The following is a 20,209-nucleotide window of genomic DNA, read 5'->3' on the forward strand; positions in this document are numbered from 1 at the left end:
AAAGGGATGAAAGCTGGACGTTGACGCACCCGATCAGAATTCCATCCGAATGTTGTTTTTTTCCTACCTATTTGTTAGTACCTAGTTCGATGCCAGAACAAGTTTTGATCAAGTATAGGTATTCAAATGTTCGCAATTCTAAAAACACACACTGCATTCGATATTTTCAACTTTTTTATTCGTACTCGTACATATATAATGGTCTGCGGTTGTGTTCGAAGGTACCTAATATCTCACATGATTGTGTATTTGTCATAATTTGTATACGTCATACAGTATAATATTACGTACTAATACGTAATTAAGGAAAAGTGATTCAGTGGGATACCTTACCTGTAATCCGACTACCGCGTGCATCGTTTGTATCATCTTTCCGTTGCAGATTGCACTACCTACCTGGCTATAAACTCGTACACTCGTACAGTGTAGGTGGGTACTTTTTATACAAATAATATTATGGCGTCATTTTGAAGGCGATCGTTGTTTCATAATTTCACATCCCTGTTTTCCTACGACCTTCATCTTACAAGTACCTCTAATCACCTACAAGTAGGTCTAGGTACGTATGAATTTCAGAATTTGAATAACCTATGTCGGAGGGGGGGGGGGGGGAGGTGACGATTACTGGTCATCGAAATGTCTGTGTTTGCAAGTTGGCCATTTGATTTTTTACTAAAATTTAGTGCTTTTCATATTAGGTACCTCTACGATTATTGTTTGCAATGTAGTATCAAACGCTGGGACCCATTTATGCAGTTTGAATTTCACGCAGGTCTTTATTTTTGCCCTCGAGTTTCGTATGCGGTATAGGTATTTGTTTATACGTCGTATACCGAAGGATAGCGAATTACGTATACGTATTTTTGCCAAAAATAACAACAGGTAGATATCTCAGTACTGTAGCTGCTGTACGTATGTGTATTGTGTATAGTGTATACTTATGCGTAGGTTAGGAACTCGTACAGTCGTACACATAAATGAAACGCGTGTCATTGGCAAGCTATACGTTTATTTTGTCAAAGCTTTCGTCGAAAAATACGCGCAATTAAGTTGATAACGTTAACGTAAACGTAAACGCAAACGCGATTTTAAATGGTTGTCAAATTTGGATGGTCATTGGTCACTTAGCAAGGTCTCGATCTGCAACTTTCGGCACATGTTTTGCAGTTTTCGCTATACGAGTAGGTATGGTACGATCAACGATGCGATCAGCGCGGCGATTCAGTTCGGCTGCTCTGCAACACGTGTCTAACGTACTTACTACTTACTCGTACTCGCACTCTACATACCATATAGCCGTATTTCTAGCCCATGATATCAGCGCCAAAGTAAATACATATTATGTATGTATATGTACCTACGCCGACGCGTATCTATTCGTAAGCGCAATGAAAATGAATTTGGTTGTACAGGTGATGGGTAATAGGTATTCTCGTTTATCAACTTATTTTCTAATAGTAGGTAAGGCACATAAATACCTAAGTAACGAGAAAAAGGTCAGAATCATCAACAGGTGGAAGGAAATCAGAACGAATTTAGCTTATGCTGTGTCGTATCTTCTCAGAAAAATGGCCAGCGAGAAAGGTTCTTCACCAAAATGAGACAATACTCGTATGTCTTCGTTGATCTCAAGGTATTTCTTCTGCACCTCGAGCTCGCAATCACATGCACCGCACCGCACCGTCTGCATTCAAAATGACAATCGTGGCTTCGTGGCTTCGTGGCTAGTGCTAATCACCAATCAGGGTTGGGCCGAGTCTTTTTCAAAATAAATCAACTCGAAAGATCCAACTCCGAAACGATGACTCTTTTCAAGGAGTTGGATTCGTTTTCAACTCTTTTGCCTAATATGTAATTATGTATATGTATATTGTACTCGTTGGCAATTTTCACTCGGTGAGTTTTGAAAAAAAATTTAGGAGTTACTGTTTGCGTTGATTAAATGCAAAAATACTTACGAGTATAGAAAATGAGTTGGGAGTTGATGAAAAAGAAAGAAAAACCTTTGCCCAACCCTGGTGCTACTCGTACGTACACGTAGTAGGTCTAGGTAGGTCTAGGCTTTGACTGCCATCTGTGGTTATAGCGATAACGATTATCGCACTACTAATTCAAGTACCTACTAATTGTAAGCCTTGCACTCTTGCAGTATATTGTCACTTATGATGTCAAAATTGGGTCTATTGTGAATGAAATTGATATCAGCAACCCTGCCAAATTGACTACGATGACGACGTTCGTTATTATCAGTATTGTTCCAACTGTTATCGCGAAATGTGAAAATGCAGACAAAAGCTCGGATCGATAACAGTATACAATACGAGTATACATGATACATGTACCTAAACCTCTGCCTTTAGCAAGACTACCTATCTGCGTGTGTATTTTATGTAGATAATAAATGTAGGCACTAGGTAGAGGACAGAGGTACATAAACAAGACATACTAGGCACAACAGTAGTTGATAGTTGCATCGCTTTGTGAATAGTGCGCTTACCGCGTCGTCGCTCGCGTTCTGTCTTACGAGTAAAAGTTGATGAAATTGTACGTCGAATTCGAATTGTAAAGTAGCCAGTAGACCTATCGTGAAACCTGTGGCCCTCGGTCGACTGCCGCAAATCAAAACTTTGGCCGCATTTGCGTCGGCGTCGGCGTCGCCTCGCGCTTCGACATCATGAAAGTGCTGTTGGACACTAGACCATCGTTTCATCACTGTCCAGCTTTGGTGAACGGTTTCGATACCAGCTTAATACCGTGGCCCGGATTGAGATTCGCTTGCGTAAAGGTCTTACAGCTTTATGGCAAAGTATTCGATCAAACTGAGCTTTGCGAATTGGTTATAAGGTACGAGTATGTTCTACGCGTTTGCGTTTGCGTTTACCTACTTTGTCTTCGCATCGCACGTCTTTTGTTCGTTAGCTGCTCTAGCTAGCTCTAGCTAGTAGCTGGCTAGGAGTATTGGTTATTTACATACTTGTATACTTCATATGTACGGGTATAGGTCCATAAATACAATACATAGGTACTAAATAATCTTAGTTTACCTCGAACACGCGAGTCGTGTTGGTAATATTGGTAGCTAGAGCTACACCGAATAACCTATAACTACTTCTTGCAGAACCAAATTGATTTGGTTTAGTGTTTATTTTATTACTCATTCTACTTACTTAATTGTATGTATGTACCTAACTACCTATATTTGTACAATCATCCATAGGTGATGTACAGGGTGGCCAGAAATATCGGGTACCCCTAAAAAAGTTTTCTAACTAAATACTTTGGTTGGTCACAGTGAATGATGATAATGATAACACATGATTGGTTGTTGGACTGGAGAGATAACATTCCACCAATCATACGAGTATGCATCTATTTCACGTTGCCAACCTATATTTTTAATGAAAAACTTTCTTAGGGGTACCCGATATTTCTGGCCACCCTGTACTCGTGCGAGTAAAGCCCGACGCTAAAATACCTATTCGTTTGAATTTTGTGCAGGAAAACCTGTAGCAGCTGTAAATGTCCGAAAGAAGCGCACGATATTTACCACGAAGAATGGATTAACGTCAAAGATCGGCTCGGATTTAAATCGCAAGAAAGTGAGAAAAAATTGTCTCGCGACCATTTGATCGAAGGTTACACGTGGGTGCCGCCTGGTGTTTCTAGTCATAAAGTGAGCACAAATACGAGTATCTTTCTCTAGCTCTACATCTACATCTATACTATACCTAGATCTATGTACGAGTAGTCGAGTACTTTTTTTAGGTTTCGATACTCTTGTGGTGGTATAGATAGGTACTCCTACGAATGATAGGTAAGAGTACGAATAAGCTTCTTTTCTTTATGCATGCGACAAAAATTGGCTCGTCATCGTACTTCAACTCAATATTTTTGACGCATAAGTATACCTACCGCTATAAAAAAAAAAACTGATTTACTATTACGTACACCAAGTACCTAATCGCCAGAGGCTTGACGAAGCGATGTGTCCTTGGTTTGGGGGAGGGGGAGGGGGAGGTGCTGAGAATGAAAATTTCCCAACTTTTTTCGCCAGACAGTCCCTCCTCATCCCAATTATTCTCAGTTAATTCACCAAATGTGGTGTGAACAAATTTTGGAAGGAGCAGTTGGAAACAAAAATGTTGAATAATTCAAAATTTTCAAAAACGATGCCTTTATAGGTAGCGGTACATTACATTACATACGTATGTGCAGTTATAAACAATTTGGATTGTTCTATTGCAAAATTGATTGGCATCTTTTTTCGTGTTTTAAATAAAATTAAAAAGGAGCACGAAAATATTTCTTTCAGAGGTGCAACGTTTATATCTACAATCTACATAGGTAATATAATCGATGCTGCATCGATTAGTTCGTTCTAAAAGCATCGGAAATCATCGATTAATCGGCCAAAAAAATCTGCTATTCCGAGATTGGTTGAAATAGGGTGACGTGACGTTATCAATCTTCTCTGAATCATTTGGAACAATAATTATTTATGCGAACTGTTTTTCATTTTCGTTTTTTTCTACTCGAAAAGTCAATGCAGTGAAAGTGTTGAAGAGAAAAAGAATATAACGAATGCAAAACTTCGCTTAAAAAATTAAAACTAAAAAAAATAAAAAAATAAAATCAACATTTAAATAAATTTAAAAAATCAGGCAAAGGTCCGATTAATCGATTATGGACGTTGGTATGTTACTAATCGGCGATTGCGATTATTAATCGGGTACTACATACATATACGTATGTAATCGATTAAGTATTATCGCAAATTTTATTATTTCCGAACTTTCTACGAAAAGAGGCCAGAGGGACATTTTTTGATATTTTAGCAAAAGTTGGGACTTTTTGGCAGTTTTGATTGGAATGCATTGGAAAGACCTTTTTTTGGGAAATTTCTAGTAAAACAACATTATTTTCGATGCCAGAAAGTCAATTTTTCTACTCTTCAACTTTGGTGGGAGAAAGGAAAAGAAAAATTCAAGAAGTGAAAAACCGCGGTTCTTGTTGAATTTCCTTTTCCCCGTTTACACAACTTTCTTACAATTTTTCCCAAATTTCTCAACTTTTTCCTACTCACCCAGGTTTTTACCAACATTTCCCCGTCCCTCAATCCCCCCTCCTCGCCACTCCCGGCACTCTCCCCCCCCCCCCGTTCGGCACGCTTCTGCTAATCACGTAGGTACATACATACTCGTACGAATGATATCCATCCTCATGGTGCATACTGCATAGGCTGCATGCATCAGCACATTGCATTACGTACGAGTAGTACTAAGTAGGTACACTACATACAGATAGAATTACAGGGTGTATGCGAATAATTGTGAATGTGTAATATTGTGGTACGGTGGTAGTGTGGTACTTATACCTAACTAACAATAAGTAAGTAACACGTTTGCGATGTTGCAGGTTGAACAATACTTCCGTTGTTTACCGCAAAATAAAATACCAAAGATCGGCACGCCAGGAGAAAAGTATCGAGACAAACAATTAGTTTACCAGTTACCAAAACAAGACCTCGCGTTGTCCTATTGCAAAAACGTCGAGCCCAAAGATCATCAAAGTTACGAAGATTTTATAAACGCGCGCAACGAGATTGCTTTAGATATCGCATACGTCGAAGAATGCTCCCTAAATGCGGTGAGTTCATACTCCATTTGGCTAATGGCTACCTATATGGTTGTTGGTTTAGCGGGTACTTCATCGATGGTTCCGATTCCAAATACCTACCTAATCCAATTGAAATTATTTAGTACCTACTTACGACTGATGATTGATAATGCTCCGAATTTCCTTCTTTTACGTACGTTCTACGTAGGTATATTCTGTAATGTGAAAAATTCCACTTACTTTTTACTAACGTAAGCACTAAGCAGCTTATGGACACGGACACGGACACTGGACAGTGGCAGTGCTAGTCAAGTTTTTGATGCGATATTATCCCTAACTTTCCCCTTGAAATTTATATACAAGTATGTAGTCGTAGTCAACTCAGTAGGTATTCACAAGTCGGAACCTTGAAAGGACCACCCGGTTAATCATGCGACCTTACGTGGAATATGTGAAATGAAATAGTTCGATCTAATCGTACACAACACATCCTTCGTAGTTGTGCATCGTAATTCGTAACCTTATAAGTTATACATATGATGTATACCAGTAAATATTTTGCATGCCTATCAATCGAGAGTATATACCCTTAGTTACCTATTTGTCTTGTTGTATTGTATTTGACAGACTTGTCCTAAGTGTGAAAAATCGCTTCAAGCGTCAAACTTGGCTGTTTTAGCGCCTAAATTCGGCGATTCTATGCTGTGGCATCCCAGCTGTTTCGTATGCACCGACTGTGATCAACTGCTGGTAGACTTGACGTACTGCGTTCATAATGACAAATTATATTGCGAAAGACATTACGCCGAACAGTTGAAACCTAGATGCGCCGCATGTGACGAGGTCAGTATTATAGCCAATAACCATTGCCATTGCCATTAGGTACATCTACATATATACCTACCTTACTCGTATTATACATTATACAATACATATCTGCACTCGGGTTTAGGCATTGAGTACTCTAATTCCTTATTTTTAGCACCTATTACCTGCGTTAAAGATCCAAATTCAGGATGAGATTAAAATGAAACGAACAAAAAGGTTCACTCGTCTCTGTACACGTGTACAGTCTCTGCGAGTTTATTATTACGAGTAGGTACATAATTATGCCGCAAGTCACAAGTGCAATTTACAAGAAAATTGCTCGTTTAAACGACTGTTCGCCTTAAAAGATACGCTTATGCAATTTTATTAACTCGGTTGCGTCGTCGTTAGGTACCGAATGGCGAATTACGAGTACGATGAGCTCGATTTGCAGTAATTTTACTCATCGACATTTTATGGTTTGTTTTTTTCTTTTCGAGTCGCTGTGCTCCACACGTGTAATTTACTCGGTCGAGTAATGATTAGAAAGTAGAAACCTTCGATGTGCGGTGTGCCCTTCTTCCACAACCACAATCCACATAATGGCACCTTATTGTTTTTCAAGTTTTGACTGATTTTTTTTCTCTATTACCTACGGATAAGTTTTCGAATTTGAATCCGCATATAGGTAAGCTGTGGTGGCACTATCCGCTGAACACACCGAACAGCTCGTCTACTCGTTCGCTAACCTGAAGGCTCGATGATAATACATGTTAATCCAATAACGTGTGTAGGTAATTTGAATTTTGATTTATTCAAAAATAGACTAATCGAGTCCGGCTTATAAAACTTGAAATTTCCAGAATCAAACGTGAAATGACAGATCTTGTATTTCGCACCCACTCGTCGTATGTCTGTGTAGTGTGTACTTACTTACGAGTAGTCTCATTGATAGTTGTGGCAGATCACGTCACTCGTGTTCTTATACATAGGTAGATTTATGTAAGCTGCCAAAAAATCACGCGTCGATAACTAGCGAAAAATTCGATCTTAGTTGCGGTGCTGTTTGCTCTGCTAAGTGAAAATTACTCGTAATTTTTCAAACTTTGCCAAAACATTATCATCATTTTGTGTAGGTAAATCTTATTCTGCGGCTGTATTTAATTGCTGACAAATTAGCATTTTAAATTTTTTACGGAGAAACGGATTAAATTGTTATTGCCATTACGAGTGTTGAATTGGTCGCTAGTTTATTTTTTTTCTGTGTTACTATAATTATTCAAATGTCATCAATTCGATAACCACGCGTAAATTATTAGGTATTAACCTTATGTATGGGTGAATGAGAAAAGAGAGATAACATCGAGCGTATACAGTACCTATACGTATACACATTCTAATCATTACTTTTCGGTTTCATTTTGCAGCTTATTTTCAGCGGTGAATTCACAAAAGCCATGAACAAAGATTGGCATTCGACGCATTTCTGCTGTTGGCAATGCGACGAGTCGTTGACTGGTCAGAGGTACGTGTTACGAGACGATCATCCGTACTGCATCAAATGCTACGAATCAGTATTTGCAAATCCTTGCGAAGAATGCAACAAAGTCATCGGAATCGATTCAAAGGTACCTAGACCTACCTACCTACCTACGTTTAACTACATCGAGTCGAGTAAAAACTACATATATCCCTACGCTTACGCAACTCTGTCTGTGTTCCTATAAATTTATTGCGAATTACCTTATTACCTATTGTTTTGCCTCAGGATCTGTCTTACCAGGATAAACACTGGCACGAAGCCTGCTTCTTATGTAGTAAATGTCACATATCCTTAGTCGACAAGCAATTTGGATCAAAATTAGAGAAAATCTATTGCGGCAGCTGCTACGACACTCAATTTGCTTCGAGATGTGATGGATGTGGAGATATCTTCAAAGCAGGTAAATACGTACCTCTACCTACTTAAATGTACTTCGAGTAGTATCTACCCTCATTCGACGAAAAATTCCAAATATTCATTCGACCCTTATTAGTTATTACGTTTAGAAAGCTGATTTTTTAAAAAAAATTGAAAGCTCTCTCAACGAAGTACATTACCGAGAAAATATAATAATTATAGCGAGAAGGGCCAATTTTGATTTAAGGGCCTCAACTTTGGGATGAGAGGGTTCAAAAATCAAAACGAAGTTTTTTTAGAAATCTTATTGTTTCTCTAAATTGCATTTTTTTTATTTTTGATCTAAAATTCGAACTAGTTCGGTAAGTATAGCGGCCAAGATATGCCGCAAAAACCAATTTTTTGGAAATTTTTTGACTCTACCTCAAAATTTTGAAAAAACTGAAACGAATACAACTACATCAGATGTAACGTGCCTCCCCCCCCCGGTAGTATATTTATATAGTACCTATTTTTACTCATTTTCGCATCGCAGGCACTAAAAAAATGGAATACAAAACCAGACAATGGCACGAAAAATGTTTCTGTTGCGTTGTTTGTAAAAATGCGATTGGAACGAAAAGCTTCATTCCGAAGGAACAAGATATCTATTGCTCCGGTTGCTACGAAGAGAAATTCGCCACAAAATGCGTCAAATGCAGCAAGGTACATAATATGTACATTTCGTAGTTGCTTTTATATGTGACGTGACGCATTTTTAAAATTACGTGTATTGTTCTCGAGATTTTGTTCATTTATTCGTACCCGTACTCGTTGCAGATTATCACCAGCGGAGGTGTAACTTACAAAAATGAACCGTGGCACAGGGAATGTTTCACTTGTACAAATTGTAACGCTTCGTTGGCTGGGCAGCGTTTCACATCTCGAGATGACAAACCATACTGCGCCGAATGCTTTGGAGAACTGTTTGCCAAACGATGCATATCCTGCAGTAAACCTATCACCGGTGAGTACAGGCTCCGGCACTTGAGCTATTTACCTACTCGTCGAATTGCATGATACATGTGTGTATGTGTATGTATAAACGCCGATTTATTGGCAATAGGTATCGGTGGGACACGATTCATTTCATTTGAAGATCGTCATTGGCATAACGATTGTTTCATTTGCGCTTCCTGTAAAACTTCGTTGGTCGGACGTGGCTTCATTACTGATGGCGATGATATCATTTGCCCGGAGTGCGCCAAACAAAAACTTTCATAGACCGATCCATCCGTTATACCCTGCCCACAACAACCCACGACATATACTCCTTACCTAGCGCCTACCTACTTAATTTACCTACCTACGAGTACATATAATTTTTTATTTACGCTATAGTACGATTGGGTATGTAGCCTATGTAGTTAGAGATTACATACCTATACATACTTATATACACTGGACACTTGACACTGGACATGCCATACCTATACTTATATCGGTATCCCTAAGTAATGTATGCCCTCATCATGTTGATTTCCATTCGAGGTATGTACATCTATACATCTGAATTGCAAGTTTAAACTGCAAAAAATCGAACCAATAGGTCAGACAAGTAGGGGGAGTTCTACGTAATTCGTGAAATATCCGGGTTCATCTTCTAAATATAGGCCTAATATATTGATTAGAAAGAAAATACCGCGGAACCACGATAACGTTCACACATGGCATCGAATTAATGCCCACCCTGTTGAACACAACGTCCAAGTATACCTACCTACAATCGGATGAAGAACATGATATGCTGTGAAGCCTGAGAAGGGTTGGAATAGGTACCTACGATGTTTCATCCGCAACTTTACCGCGATACTTACTTTCCTAAGGTGTGAGAATGAATCGCGAAAATTCAAAAATTTCGCACTTTTTAGAAATGTACTCGATGATTGAAACAGGAAGTTGAAAACCAAATGCCTAATTGCTTACATTATTTTTTAAAAAGTCTCATTATTTTCTCTTTACAAAAATAAAATGAATCCGGATACGTCGGTCTTTGCAACTTTCTCGTTTGTCCTTTTTTCCTCATCTATGGTTTTCTCTTTTTTACTAATTGTGTCAATTGCGTGTGTTTTCATTTTGTTCTTTGTTTCTTTCATTGGGTCATCTTTATGGAACGTTGTCAAAATTACGTACGAGTACATTACCATGTTTGGGTATTGGTGGGTAAAGTACGAGTATACGAAGCAGTTTTCACTGCACGATCACTGATCAGGGATCACGCTGGTATTGAGGAAATAATCCCTCTGTAATGTCAATCACATTCCCTAACTGTTCATTTTCTACTGTAGACTACTCGTATATTTATTTCAAATTTCAACGTACATACGATGCACTCCTAAATATGACATATCTACTGAGGTAGTAAGAATTAGGATGTCGTTGTGAACGTGTATAACTGTATACGTAGAATTTATGGGGATTTTCGTTTTTATAGAAGCGAATCGATTCGACTCGTTTCATGTCTTTGGTTCGTTCGATGGCTGAACATTAAAAAATTCGAGTTACCAAAAATAATACGCATTACGCAAGATGGCTGTTCTTGATGCGATGCTTCTAAAAGTACATAGACATACATATCTGCGCTTAGGTCCGCATGCTTTCAATTTTAATTTAGTATTCGATTATTCGTCGACTTATTTAAATTTTGTTGTCCTTTTAGTACGAGTAGGTAGTTTGGTATCTACTTTATTACCCCAAAGTACTTGTATGTAGTAATACTAATTTCTGCTCTTATTTCCGTTCATTTTATGGAGAATCAATATTGACCAATGGTCATTTCAAACTTTTACAAAAATAGCCATAGGTACTACGACGGTTTTAAATCTCCTACCATTTCTCATTATTTCATTTTTTAAAATTCATTATTTATTTATTTATTTATTTACCTATTTATTGATTTATCATTTTATTCATTTTTCATTTGTGGCATATCGTCCAATCAATCACTTACCTACCTACTTACGTAAGGTTTTGATTTTTAAAAATTTTGACTGTGCGAGTGTGAACCAGTGTTCTCCTTCTAATTGTTGCGTCGAGTTGGTAAAAATAGAAAATTTTCATACGAGTAATGCTGCAAGATTTTGCATACCTTACCTCCATATCATATGTTAAGATTCTTCACTCACAATAAATATTTACGTAAGTTTACGTGTTAAAGTCCTATCTACGTATTACGTAGGTAGGTACATTGATTTGTTTTCTCATTTTTAAGCATTTACCTATTGTTATACATATGTGAGCGCTATGTGAGCGTATTTTTTAATGTTTTATTATCTACGTATAATTTTAAAGTGCTACAGCCTAGAGCATACCTTTTACCTACGTATCTGCGCTGAATACATAGATTAAATCAACACTCGGATTACATACGTATAACCGATACGATTGCATAGTGCATAGTTGCATATTACGCATACCCTATACATACTACCCACATTTAACAAATTTTAACTCATCAGTCATCACTTATTATTGGGTATCAGTATCACTAATATTACAATCGATGTAAAGCTAACTTCTATCCTTTCTTTAAGAATGTATACCTACCTACTGTACATTATGTCTTATGTCGCCTTATACTCGTATTCTACCATTATACATTTTTTCCTTCTTTGTAAAATGACAAATTTTTTCACGCGTGTGTAAATGTGTACTGTGTGCGTGTGGTACTGCAATTTCTGACGTGAACTGATTTTTTCATGTTCAAGTTCAGGGTGTCTACAGGTAGGTACAGGTAGTGAAAGCAATGAAAAAGTACCTAGTGATTTTCACCAATTTTGCTTGAAAGGTAGTGATAAAATGAACAAAAAAGTGGAAACCACGATTTTCCACGCATAAAAAATTATTGTTGAAAATGAAAAAAAAATCCTCCATCTTTCATAATTATGTATCTATTACCTATACGTATGTATTTTTCGAGTTCGTTCATTTGTATTTTTAATCCGTACCTACGAGTACATGAGAAATTGTAACAACTTGAATTAATTTTAATTGATTTCAAACTGATGAAAAGGTCTTATTCCAGTGTAAATAACAATTACATACAAAGTCCAAATGAAAAAAAAAATGAAAAAATTGATCTTGGGTTAAAAATACTTTGGAAGGTAGTGATTTTCGGTCAACAAATTCCTGTAGACACCCTGATGTTTTGTTCCTCTTCCCCGTTCCCTGTTCACCGTTTGAAGATAGTACCTTAGTGTAATCGATACGATATACGTCTACGTACATATAGGTAAAGACGTTAAGTATCACGTGTTTGGCTATAGAGATGGATCCATCAAATGAAGAGTGATATTCCAAAACTCGCTTTGTCCATTTTCACAACTTTTCAGGAAAGAGGAAAAACAGTTTCCCTTTAAATGGGTAAATTGGCTTTTTAGGCAAGTTTAGCACTTTATTTGGGTGGATTTATGATGTAGGAGTGTAGGTATACACTTCATCCACTAAATACTGCTGAAAAAAATTTCAATAAAAATGGACAAAGCGCGTTTTGGAACATTATTTTTTTTTAAATTTTTAGTGAATTGGCTATTTAGGTGAGTATAACACCTCATTTTGGTAGATTGATGATGTAGGAATGTGAGTTAGGTAGTACTTCATCTACCAGGTACCGCTGAAAACCCAACTTCGATAAAAATGGACAAAGCGAGTTTTGGAATATCACTCTTCAAATGGGTTCGATGCGTGACATTGACAAATATCAAGATTGGTGCATGGAGATCTAATATTGTTTCATGCGGGTAAACATTTTTTTGCAATACCATGATCAATCGAAGTAGTTTCATTTTTTACCAAGTGTTGGGAAAATATTCATTCGAGGAGTTTTGAAAAATTCTGGAGGCTCCGCAGCAGATTTATACTCGATACGTAAATTGGGAAGCTAATAGTAGATTACGCAACTAGGGAGATGATGTGATTTTCAACAAAATGGTTGAAGATCACATTATCTCCCTTGTTCCATAAGATATTTTACGTTTTTAAGGGAAAAAATCGCTAGTTTGTCCACCGAGCGATTAGCGAGCGGGAGATAATGTAGCGGATTATCTCCCTAGAAACGTAAAATTTACTTATAGCCCTTATAGGTACTCCAATTTCACCATCATACTCAGTCGACTTGAAAAGGGTTCCAAACCATTCTGCAGCCTCCAGCCGTATATTTAAAATTCCAGATTTGCACCATTTTTCCAAAATCAGTTTTTGCTGGTGCGAAACCGTATCTTGCGGCGCATTTTGAAAATTTGGAATTCGTAATCATGGCTGAAGGTTCCAGCGAACAGTTTTAAATCACTTACAGTTGACTTCGCAAGTTAAAATCAGGGTACGAATTATGTACTCGCATTTTTTCGAAGCCATTGGAAATGGTTCTGAGGAGAGAGAGGGGGGTCGAAAATAAGGTTCATACCCGATTTCGGATTTCTACATCAATTTGTCGAAATTTAGATTTTATTTTTCCATTGTTGACCCAGAATGTTATGTTTAAAAATTTTCTTTCCGATCTCCTCATCAATTGTCAAATTCTGCCGTTTGTTTTATTATTCAAAACGTTTGACCCTTCTTTTCGGTTACTACGAGTAAGAAGCACGAATAATCGTGTGCGAAGAAGCTTTCAATGTGGAAATGTGCGGCGGGGTGGTGCTGTCTTCGCGCTGCGCTGTGTAAATTACATACTGCCTACGACCCTACGTGTACGTATAGCTTGACTGAGACGTTAATAAAATTGCCTAACGTTTGCGCCGTAAAAACGCGTTCACGTTCACTGTTCACTGTAGGCTGTACAGTGTACATTCGCTGTTGAACGATTGGTGCGGTACCCCTCTCTCGTGGTATCCGTGCTAAAACTTGATCCTTTTCCACCCTCCCTTCCCTCATAGGTGTATCGAACGCAAACATATTGTATTTTTTCTGGAGTTTCGAATATCGATACTACCTCTCTTTCCCATTTCCCATTTTGTTTTAAATGAAGAAATGTGCTAAAGATCTAAAGAATTATTCAACAGCTTTTTAAACTACCTACTTTTTTTTCACGAAATAAGGTTCGGCTTTTTTATGATAATATAGTGTCACTATACTCGTTTCGGACGTGAGATTTTTCGTTCGTTTTCGATGAGAATCACCTTATGGAATTTTTACCCTTTCCTTCCCCCTTGTTGAATGAAATTTTCGGTAGGTGACGGTATTTCTTCAATTTTTCGATCTCTCTAGTCGACTGCCGATATCTCAATCCAATTTCGCTGGTTGGTGCGGTGCGGCCGCACCGCACCGCACCGCACCGCTTCCCAAGTGTATAGATTCAAAAGTAACTACTTAGCTCAACTTTCGAGTGAAGTTGATAATTCTCGAAGCTTGTTTTAAATTTTTCATTACTCGTACATCGGTCTACTTGTCAGACGTCCAGTGTCCATTTTGAGATTTTTGAATCGTTTGGTGAAGGAGGGGAGGGGAAGGGAGAAGGCCGCAGGGTTTGCTATAATTTTGGCTAAAATTCAAAATAACGCAAAACTAATTAGGTCTCGTTGGAGATTTTTTTTGAGAATGTGCTGATCACAGTGATGACGATTTCACGAATGAGTACAATAATGTAGTACATATTATTGTTTGAAACGACGCGATTAGGGCAACAAATATGGCAATTATAATATGGCCCGTGTGCTTGCGTCTGAAATGAATGTTGCGTTTATCTCACACGAACACGAAGTAATCATCGATCGCCCGATCGCCCGATCGCGTAATTACTGACGAGTTTTGTCATCGTTGATTTCAAATCCAGCTAAATGGACCTCCACGACCAAGTTTCAACTTTCCGCGTACCTGCGTTTTTGTTTCGCCAAAAATTAGTTACGGTCGACCTAATCGTAAGACGAGTATCTGTTCGGTTTACATTTTGATATTGGTATATGATTTGTGACTGTGAGACTATCCAGTTCCAGTCTGAGTCTTCCCGTTATCCATCTTCAGATCTTGCAAAGATTCGAGAAACACATAATATGGAAGCCAAAAATAGCGAGTAAATGTCAAAGTCGAGCGGTCGTTGGACACTTTTTAGCGTATTAATTCTAATGCGCGAACGAGGAACGAGGAACAAGAAACGAGAACTGAGAAGATATACCTACCTATTCGATTGAATAAAAAAAAGACTGATGATACCTATTACCAGGTGGTGTTTTGGTGTTTTGGTGTTTTCTGTTTCTCCGTCTTGTTAATCAGTTTTTTCTTTATCTTTAATTCGGAGTTGGGCGGCTAATGGCTAATGGGAGAAAATGACCCGAGTTGTTTAGTTGTTGGTATTTTTATGGAATAGACGAAAACGAAAAACGGCTATCACTCGTAATACACGTAATGGGTATATTCAACTTTGGAATCGAACTAATTTGCATACTGCACGCATTGCTGGTCGGTGTCCACCGCGTCGCGTCGCGTCCACTGCCATCCAGTATCTATAATACTCGTAGCTATCCACATTTCCACAATCCACAAATACTTATTCGAGCATTAACTCGTAACTCGTGTGTATTAATGTACGACTGTACGAGTATTATGTATCCGGCGATCCGAAAGCCGAAACTCAACTATGAAAATAGGTATCTATCTATCGTATATCATACGAGTACGAGTATGCGATCCGCTTCTAATACCTAGACCTACTAGTAGTCGTATGTATCAAATGGGTTCTTGATCTCTTCGCTGTATGAGGTCGCATTCGCATTCGCAGTCGCAGTCGCACATAGCCCAATCGGCCAATGCCAATTTTGGCCATACGAAATGCTCTCGTACTCTTCTCAGCTCCCTTTGTTTGCTTACCTACTCGAACTACACTACATAGGTACTCGTATTTTCATACGATTTGCTAGTGCTAAGTGCTGGCTGTACTTGTACTCGTTCTTATTTATAGACCTACAATACTTGTAACTTGAATTGGCAATGCATATGTGGGTTTGTGTACTCGTAGCTTGTAGCTGAATTCATTTCATTTACGTGCATTGTGCATAATACGACTATGTAATGTACCTACTCGTAGATATGTATCTGTTTCTGTATCACATTACCTTTCAAGTATTGCAAGCGTGTAATTTTGTACTCGTATTTGTAGTTGTTGTACGAGAATACAAAATATGGTACTCGTATGACGCGATGATGCAAAAACTTCCTTCCTTCGGTTATCGTCGCCGTCGTTCTCATTTCGAGCGACTGTCGTGTCGTGTCGCGACGACAAAACGCCAGTTAAACGACCATTATTTGCGGTCGTGTCATCGCGTGGCTGTAGGAAATTTACGACCGCGGCCGTCGCTCTCCGGGTCTCCATAAAATTAATTGCGATCGCGCAACAAAGAAGATGAAATGAAACGCAACATCACATCACGTCACATCACATCCATCGTGTCCGCTGCCGGTGTCGGTGTCGGTGTATCGCTCGTTCGCAATTCGCAAATCCGCATCGGCTGCCGGCTGCCGGCTGCGGTTCTGTTCTGCTGCTCTGCGTTCAATTCGAATATTGCAATCAAAGATAACGCACTTCTCGCGTACTTAGACCTACGAGTACCTACATTCAAGTAAATATACTTGTTAGTACCTTAGGTACCTACCTACAGACTTATAGTCTTTGTTAGAATGCTCGTATATACGTATTTACGTATGTAGGTACGTATGGGCACGAAGATCGGCACCGTTATCCAAATATAGGTAGGTTTGGGTATGCCACACCACGCCGCACCACGCCGCGGCCGTAATCATCCTACCTCGTATTTAGCTCTCGCTGCTGGCGGAAATAGGTACAATTAGCAGCTGCGTGTTGATGTTGATGTTGATGTGTTGATTTAACGAATCATCGTCTTAAAATTACCATAAATGAACGATGAACTCTAATCTAATCATGTACATACAAGTACGAGTTCATGTTCGTGAAAAAGCTGCATAATTATGCTTTCAAATTTCCAGCAGGATTAATATTGATTTTCAGCCATCGTTTTGAGAATTCCCAAGTTTTACTTGAGACCCGAGAAGAATCTGACGGATGAAAATGGCAAGGAGAAAGTAAGTATATAACTTCGTTTCGAAAAATGTTCGTATCCGCGCATCGAAAATTTATTTTGGAAATCGGGGTAGAAAAAACGCTCATTTTGAGCATTTCCTCAAATTCCAAAATGAAATTTCGAGTAAACCTCAAATTGTTTCTAAAATCTGCTCAACGAAGTTACACATAAATACTCGTTCCTATAAATACGTCTCGATGAAATTTTTCAATTTTAATCCGCTCTGAAAGGATTAAAGAAAAATAGGGCTTACGCGGTTCGTCACGATTCCAGCATTGGCAGCGTCATCCACTCACTACGAGTCCATTTTTCCATTTTCATCAATTTTTTGCTTCTCCGATGGTTTTTTTTTTACTTAGGTAACTGAAAATATTTTAATAGCTCGGGTTTGGCGTTGGATTAGAAGGGTTGATGACCTAGACTAAAAATTTCGCGAGAGTCCTGTTCGAATTTCAGTAGCGAGAAGAGGGCGGAAGGGAGTGGAAAATTTCAAACAAGTCGCATTAAGAATTCGCCAATTGATGGGGAAATCGCAAGTTGCGCGACATTTTATCCAAAAATCAGTCTCATGTCCTACAGTAGTTCGAAGAGAGGGGAAAAAATCGAGAGTTTTCAAATTTTTTTCACCTACGAAAACCTCGCGTTACTCCCCTCGCCCCTCCAAATTGACCTAGGAGGCTGAAATTTGGCGTATACATGCGAAAGGTGTGCTCTAGATGCGCCTTTTGGGAGTTTCGATTCAAAAATCGGATTTCAGCGTTTTTTAAAATTGGTTTTTGATTTCGCGTCTTCGCAGGAGCCTCTTCGAATTGACCTACGACTAACGAGGCTGAATTTTGGCATACCTACACGTCTGGAGGATGCTCTAAAGGTGGCTCTTTTCAACGGGTCGCTGAAACGAGTAGGTGTAGGTACTGGGTAGGTATGCGTAAGTTTTGTCGAGCAACGAGCAATACATATGGTCTTCTTCTTCTTCTTCTTCTTCTTCTTCTTCTTCTTCTTCTCGTGTCCGGCACATCCGGGTCTCCTTAAATTCTCCCCTTCCATCTCTGTACCAGGCCTTCTGTGCAATTGTTCATTTCTCCCCACAGCCCCTCTCTGGTATATGCAGTGCCTGTGCCATATATGAGGAGGTGGTCGTCAGTATGTTTTTTTCCGTAATCCGGACACTTCACATCATCCTGAATACCACATCTAGTAAGGTTTACTGCTGTCTGGGCGCATCCGGCTCGGACTTCATAAAGCTCCTCCTGGACTTCAGCCTTAGGGTCACCTTCTTCTGGTTGAACATAACATGGTGGGGGTCTTGTTCTTTTTTTGTTCTCTCTACATCCGCCACCTCACACCATCTTATCCCAGGGGGTGCAATGCCACATATTCTTGGTAGGTGTTTAACACTGGTTGGTCTTAGGCAGCCAGGCACAATTCTCGTGGTGTTGTTGAGAGCAACGTCAATCTTCTTAACATGTGCTGATCACCCGCAGGTGGCACATCCATACTCTGCTGTAGAGTAGCACAGTGCCATGGCTGTTGTCCTCAGTGTCTTTGGCTTCGCTCCCCATCTAGTTGATACTAGTTTCCGCAGTAAGTTGTTTCTCGCTTCCACCTTCATTTTTGTGTTCTCACAGTGTCTGTTATATGTGAGGGTTCGATCCAGAGTGATTTCTAAGTACTTGGGATTTTCACAGTTCTCCAGCTGCACTCCTCCCCACACCAGTTTCAATGTGCATGTTGCCTTTGCATTCTTCAGGTGGAAGCTACACACTCGAGTTTTGAGGGCATTATCCACATAGTAGGTCTGCAGTCTGTTCGTAGTTTCCTGCAACATTTCTTGTACCTCTATGCGTGTATCCCCCTGAGCTGTTGCTGCTAGATCATCTGCATACAGGAAGTGTCTGGTCTGGTCTCCAATTGGCTGGTCATTTGTGTATATTGAATATGATTGGGGCAAGAACACTTTCCTGTGGTAGTCCATTTTTTTTGCCTTCTCCATCTACTGGACTTTCCCATGTGGGTTATGTATGTAGAACATCCTGTTACTGAGCATAGATTTAATGATGGTGGTGAAATTGTGATCCTGGGTGACTTCATATACTTTCTTGCACAGTAGGTGGTGATTCACAGTATCATATGCGGCAGTTAGGTCAACAAATACTGCACCTGTGATTTTTTTTCTTCTCAAACCCATCTTCAATGTGTTGTACATGAGGTTGGTGGCCTGACTTGTACAGCTTTTTCCCTGGCCAAAACCAGCTTGTTGAGGGATAAGTCTGTCGTCAATTGTGTCCTGTACTCTATTGAGAAGTAGTCGCTCGAATAGCTTATACGCTTATAGCCATGGCACAGGAGTGAGATGGGTCTGTAGCTTTTCCTATTGTCAGGATCTTTTCCAGGTTTAAGAATTGCTACTACCTTTGACTTTTGCCAGAGCTTCGGCATCCTTGCAGTCTTCGCCACATTATTGAAAAGGTCAGTAATACATAATATGGTTATTTGATAGCTGGTTGATGAAGAGTGTCGTATGTTGGTGTATGGTGTACGTGTACTTGGACTTGTCGAGTATCAGGTGTAACTTAGGTATGTATACGAGTATTGTACATAATATTATGTTGGTAAACTTACTCGTACATGCCTACATGGGACCTGGTGACCACGGCCGTGGTGTCGATGTCAGTGTCGCGATCGCGATAAAAAGTCAACTTGATTGGATTAGATTAGATTAGGTTAGGTTAGGTTGAGTTACTATGTACCCTACTATGTAGATGTACTTACGCTGGCACGAGTGTCGAGTAGACGCGTACTAGACGTAAAAATGTCAAAC

General features: G+C 39.1%; 1 protein-coding gene across 7 annotated transcripts in view; it reads left to right on the forward strand.

The window, feature by feature from the left end:
- Positions 1-11,981, forward strand: part of LOC135838117 (four and a half LIM domains protein 2-like) — a 48,517-nt gene extending 36,536 nt beyond the window's left edge. For 3 of the 7 annotated variants that reach the window (XM_065353688.1, XM_065353692.1, XM_065353691.1), the window contains 8 exons: positions 3,499-3,673; positions 5,416-5,646; positions 6,244-6,459; positions 7,851-8,051; positions 8,192-8,366; positions 8,859-9,028; positions 9,143-9,329; positions 9,429-11,981. In XM_065353688.1, coding sequence (XP_065209760.1) covers positions 3,499-3,673; positions 5,416-5,646; positions 6,244-6,459; positions 7,851-8,051; positions 8,192-8,366; positions 8,859-9,028; positions 9,143-9,329; positions 9,429-9,586 — 1,513 coding nt within the window. In that variant the 3' untranslated portion in view covers positions 9,587-11,981. Of the gene's footprint in view, positions 1-1,866; positions 2,324-2,383; positions 2,845-3,498; positions 3,674-5,415; positions 5,647-6,243; positions 6,460-7,850; positions 8,052-8,191; positions 8,367-8,858; positions 9,029-9,142; positions 9,330-9,428 lie in introns of those variants that run through there. The other 4 variants (XM_065353689.1, XM_065353690.1, XM_065353687.1 and 1 more) reach the window with 4 other exon arrangements.
- The last annotated feature ends 8,228 nt before the right edge of the window (positions 11,982-20,209 follow it).

Source organism: Planococcus citri, chromosome 2 (genome assembly GCF_950023065.1).
Source record: "Planococcus citri chromosome 2, ihPlaCitr1.1, whole genome shotgun sequence".
Classification (NCBI taxonomy): Eukaryota; Metazoa; Arthropoda; class Insecta; order Hemiptera; family Pseudococcidae; genus Planococcus; species Planococcus citri.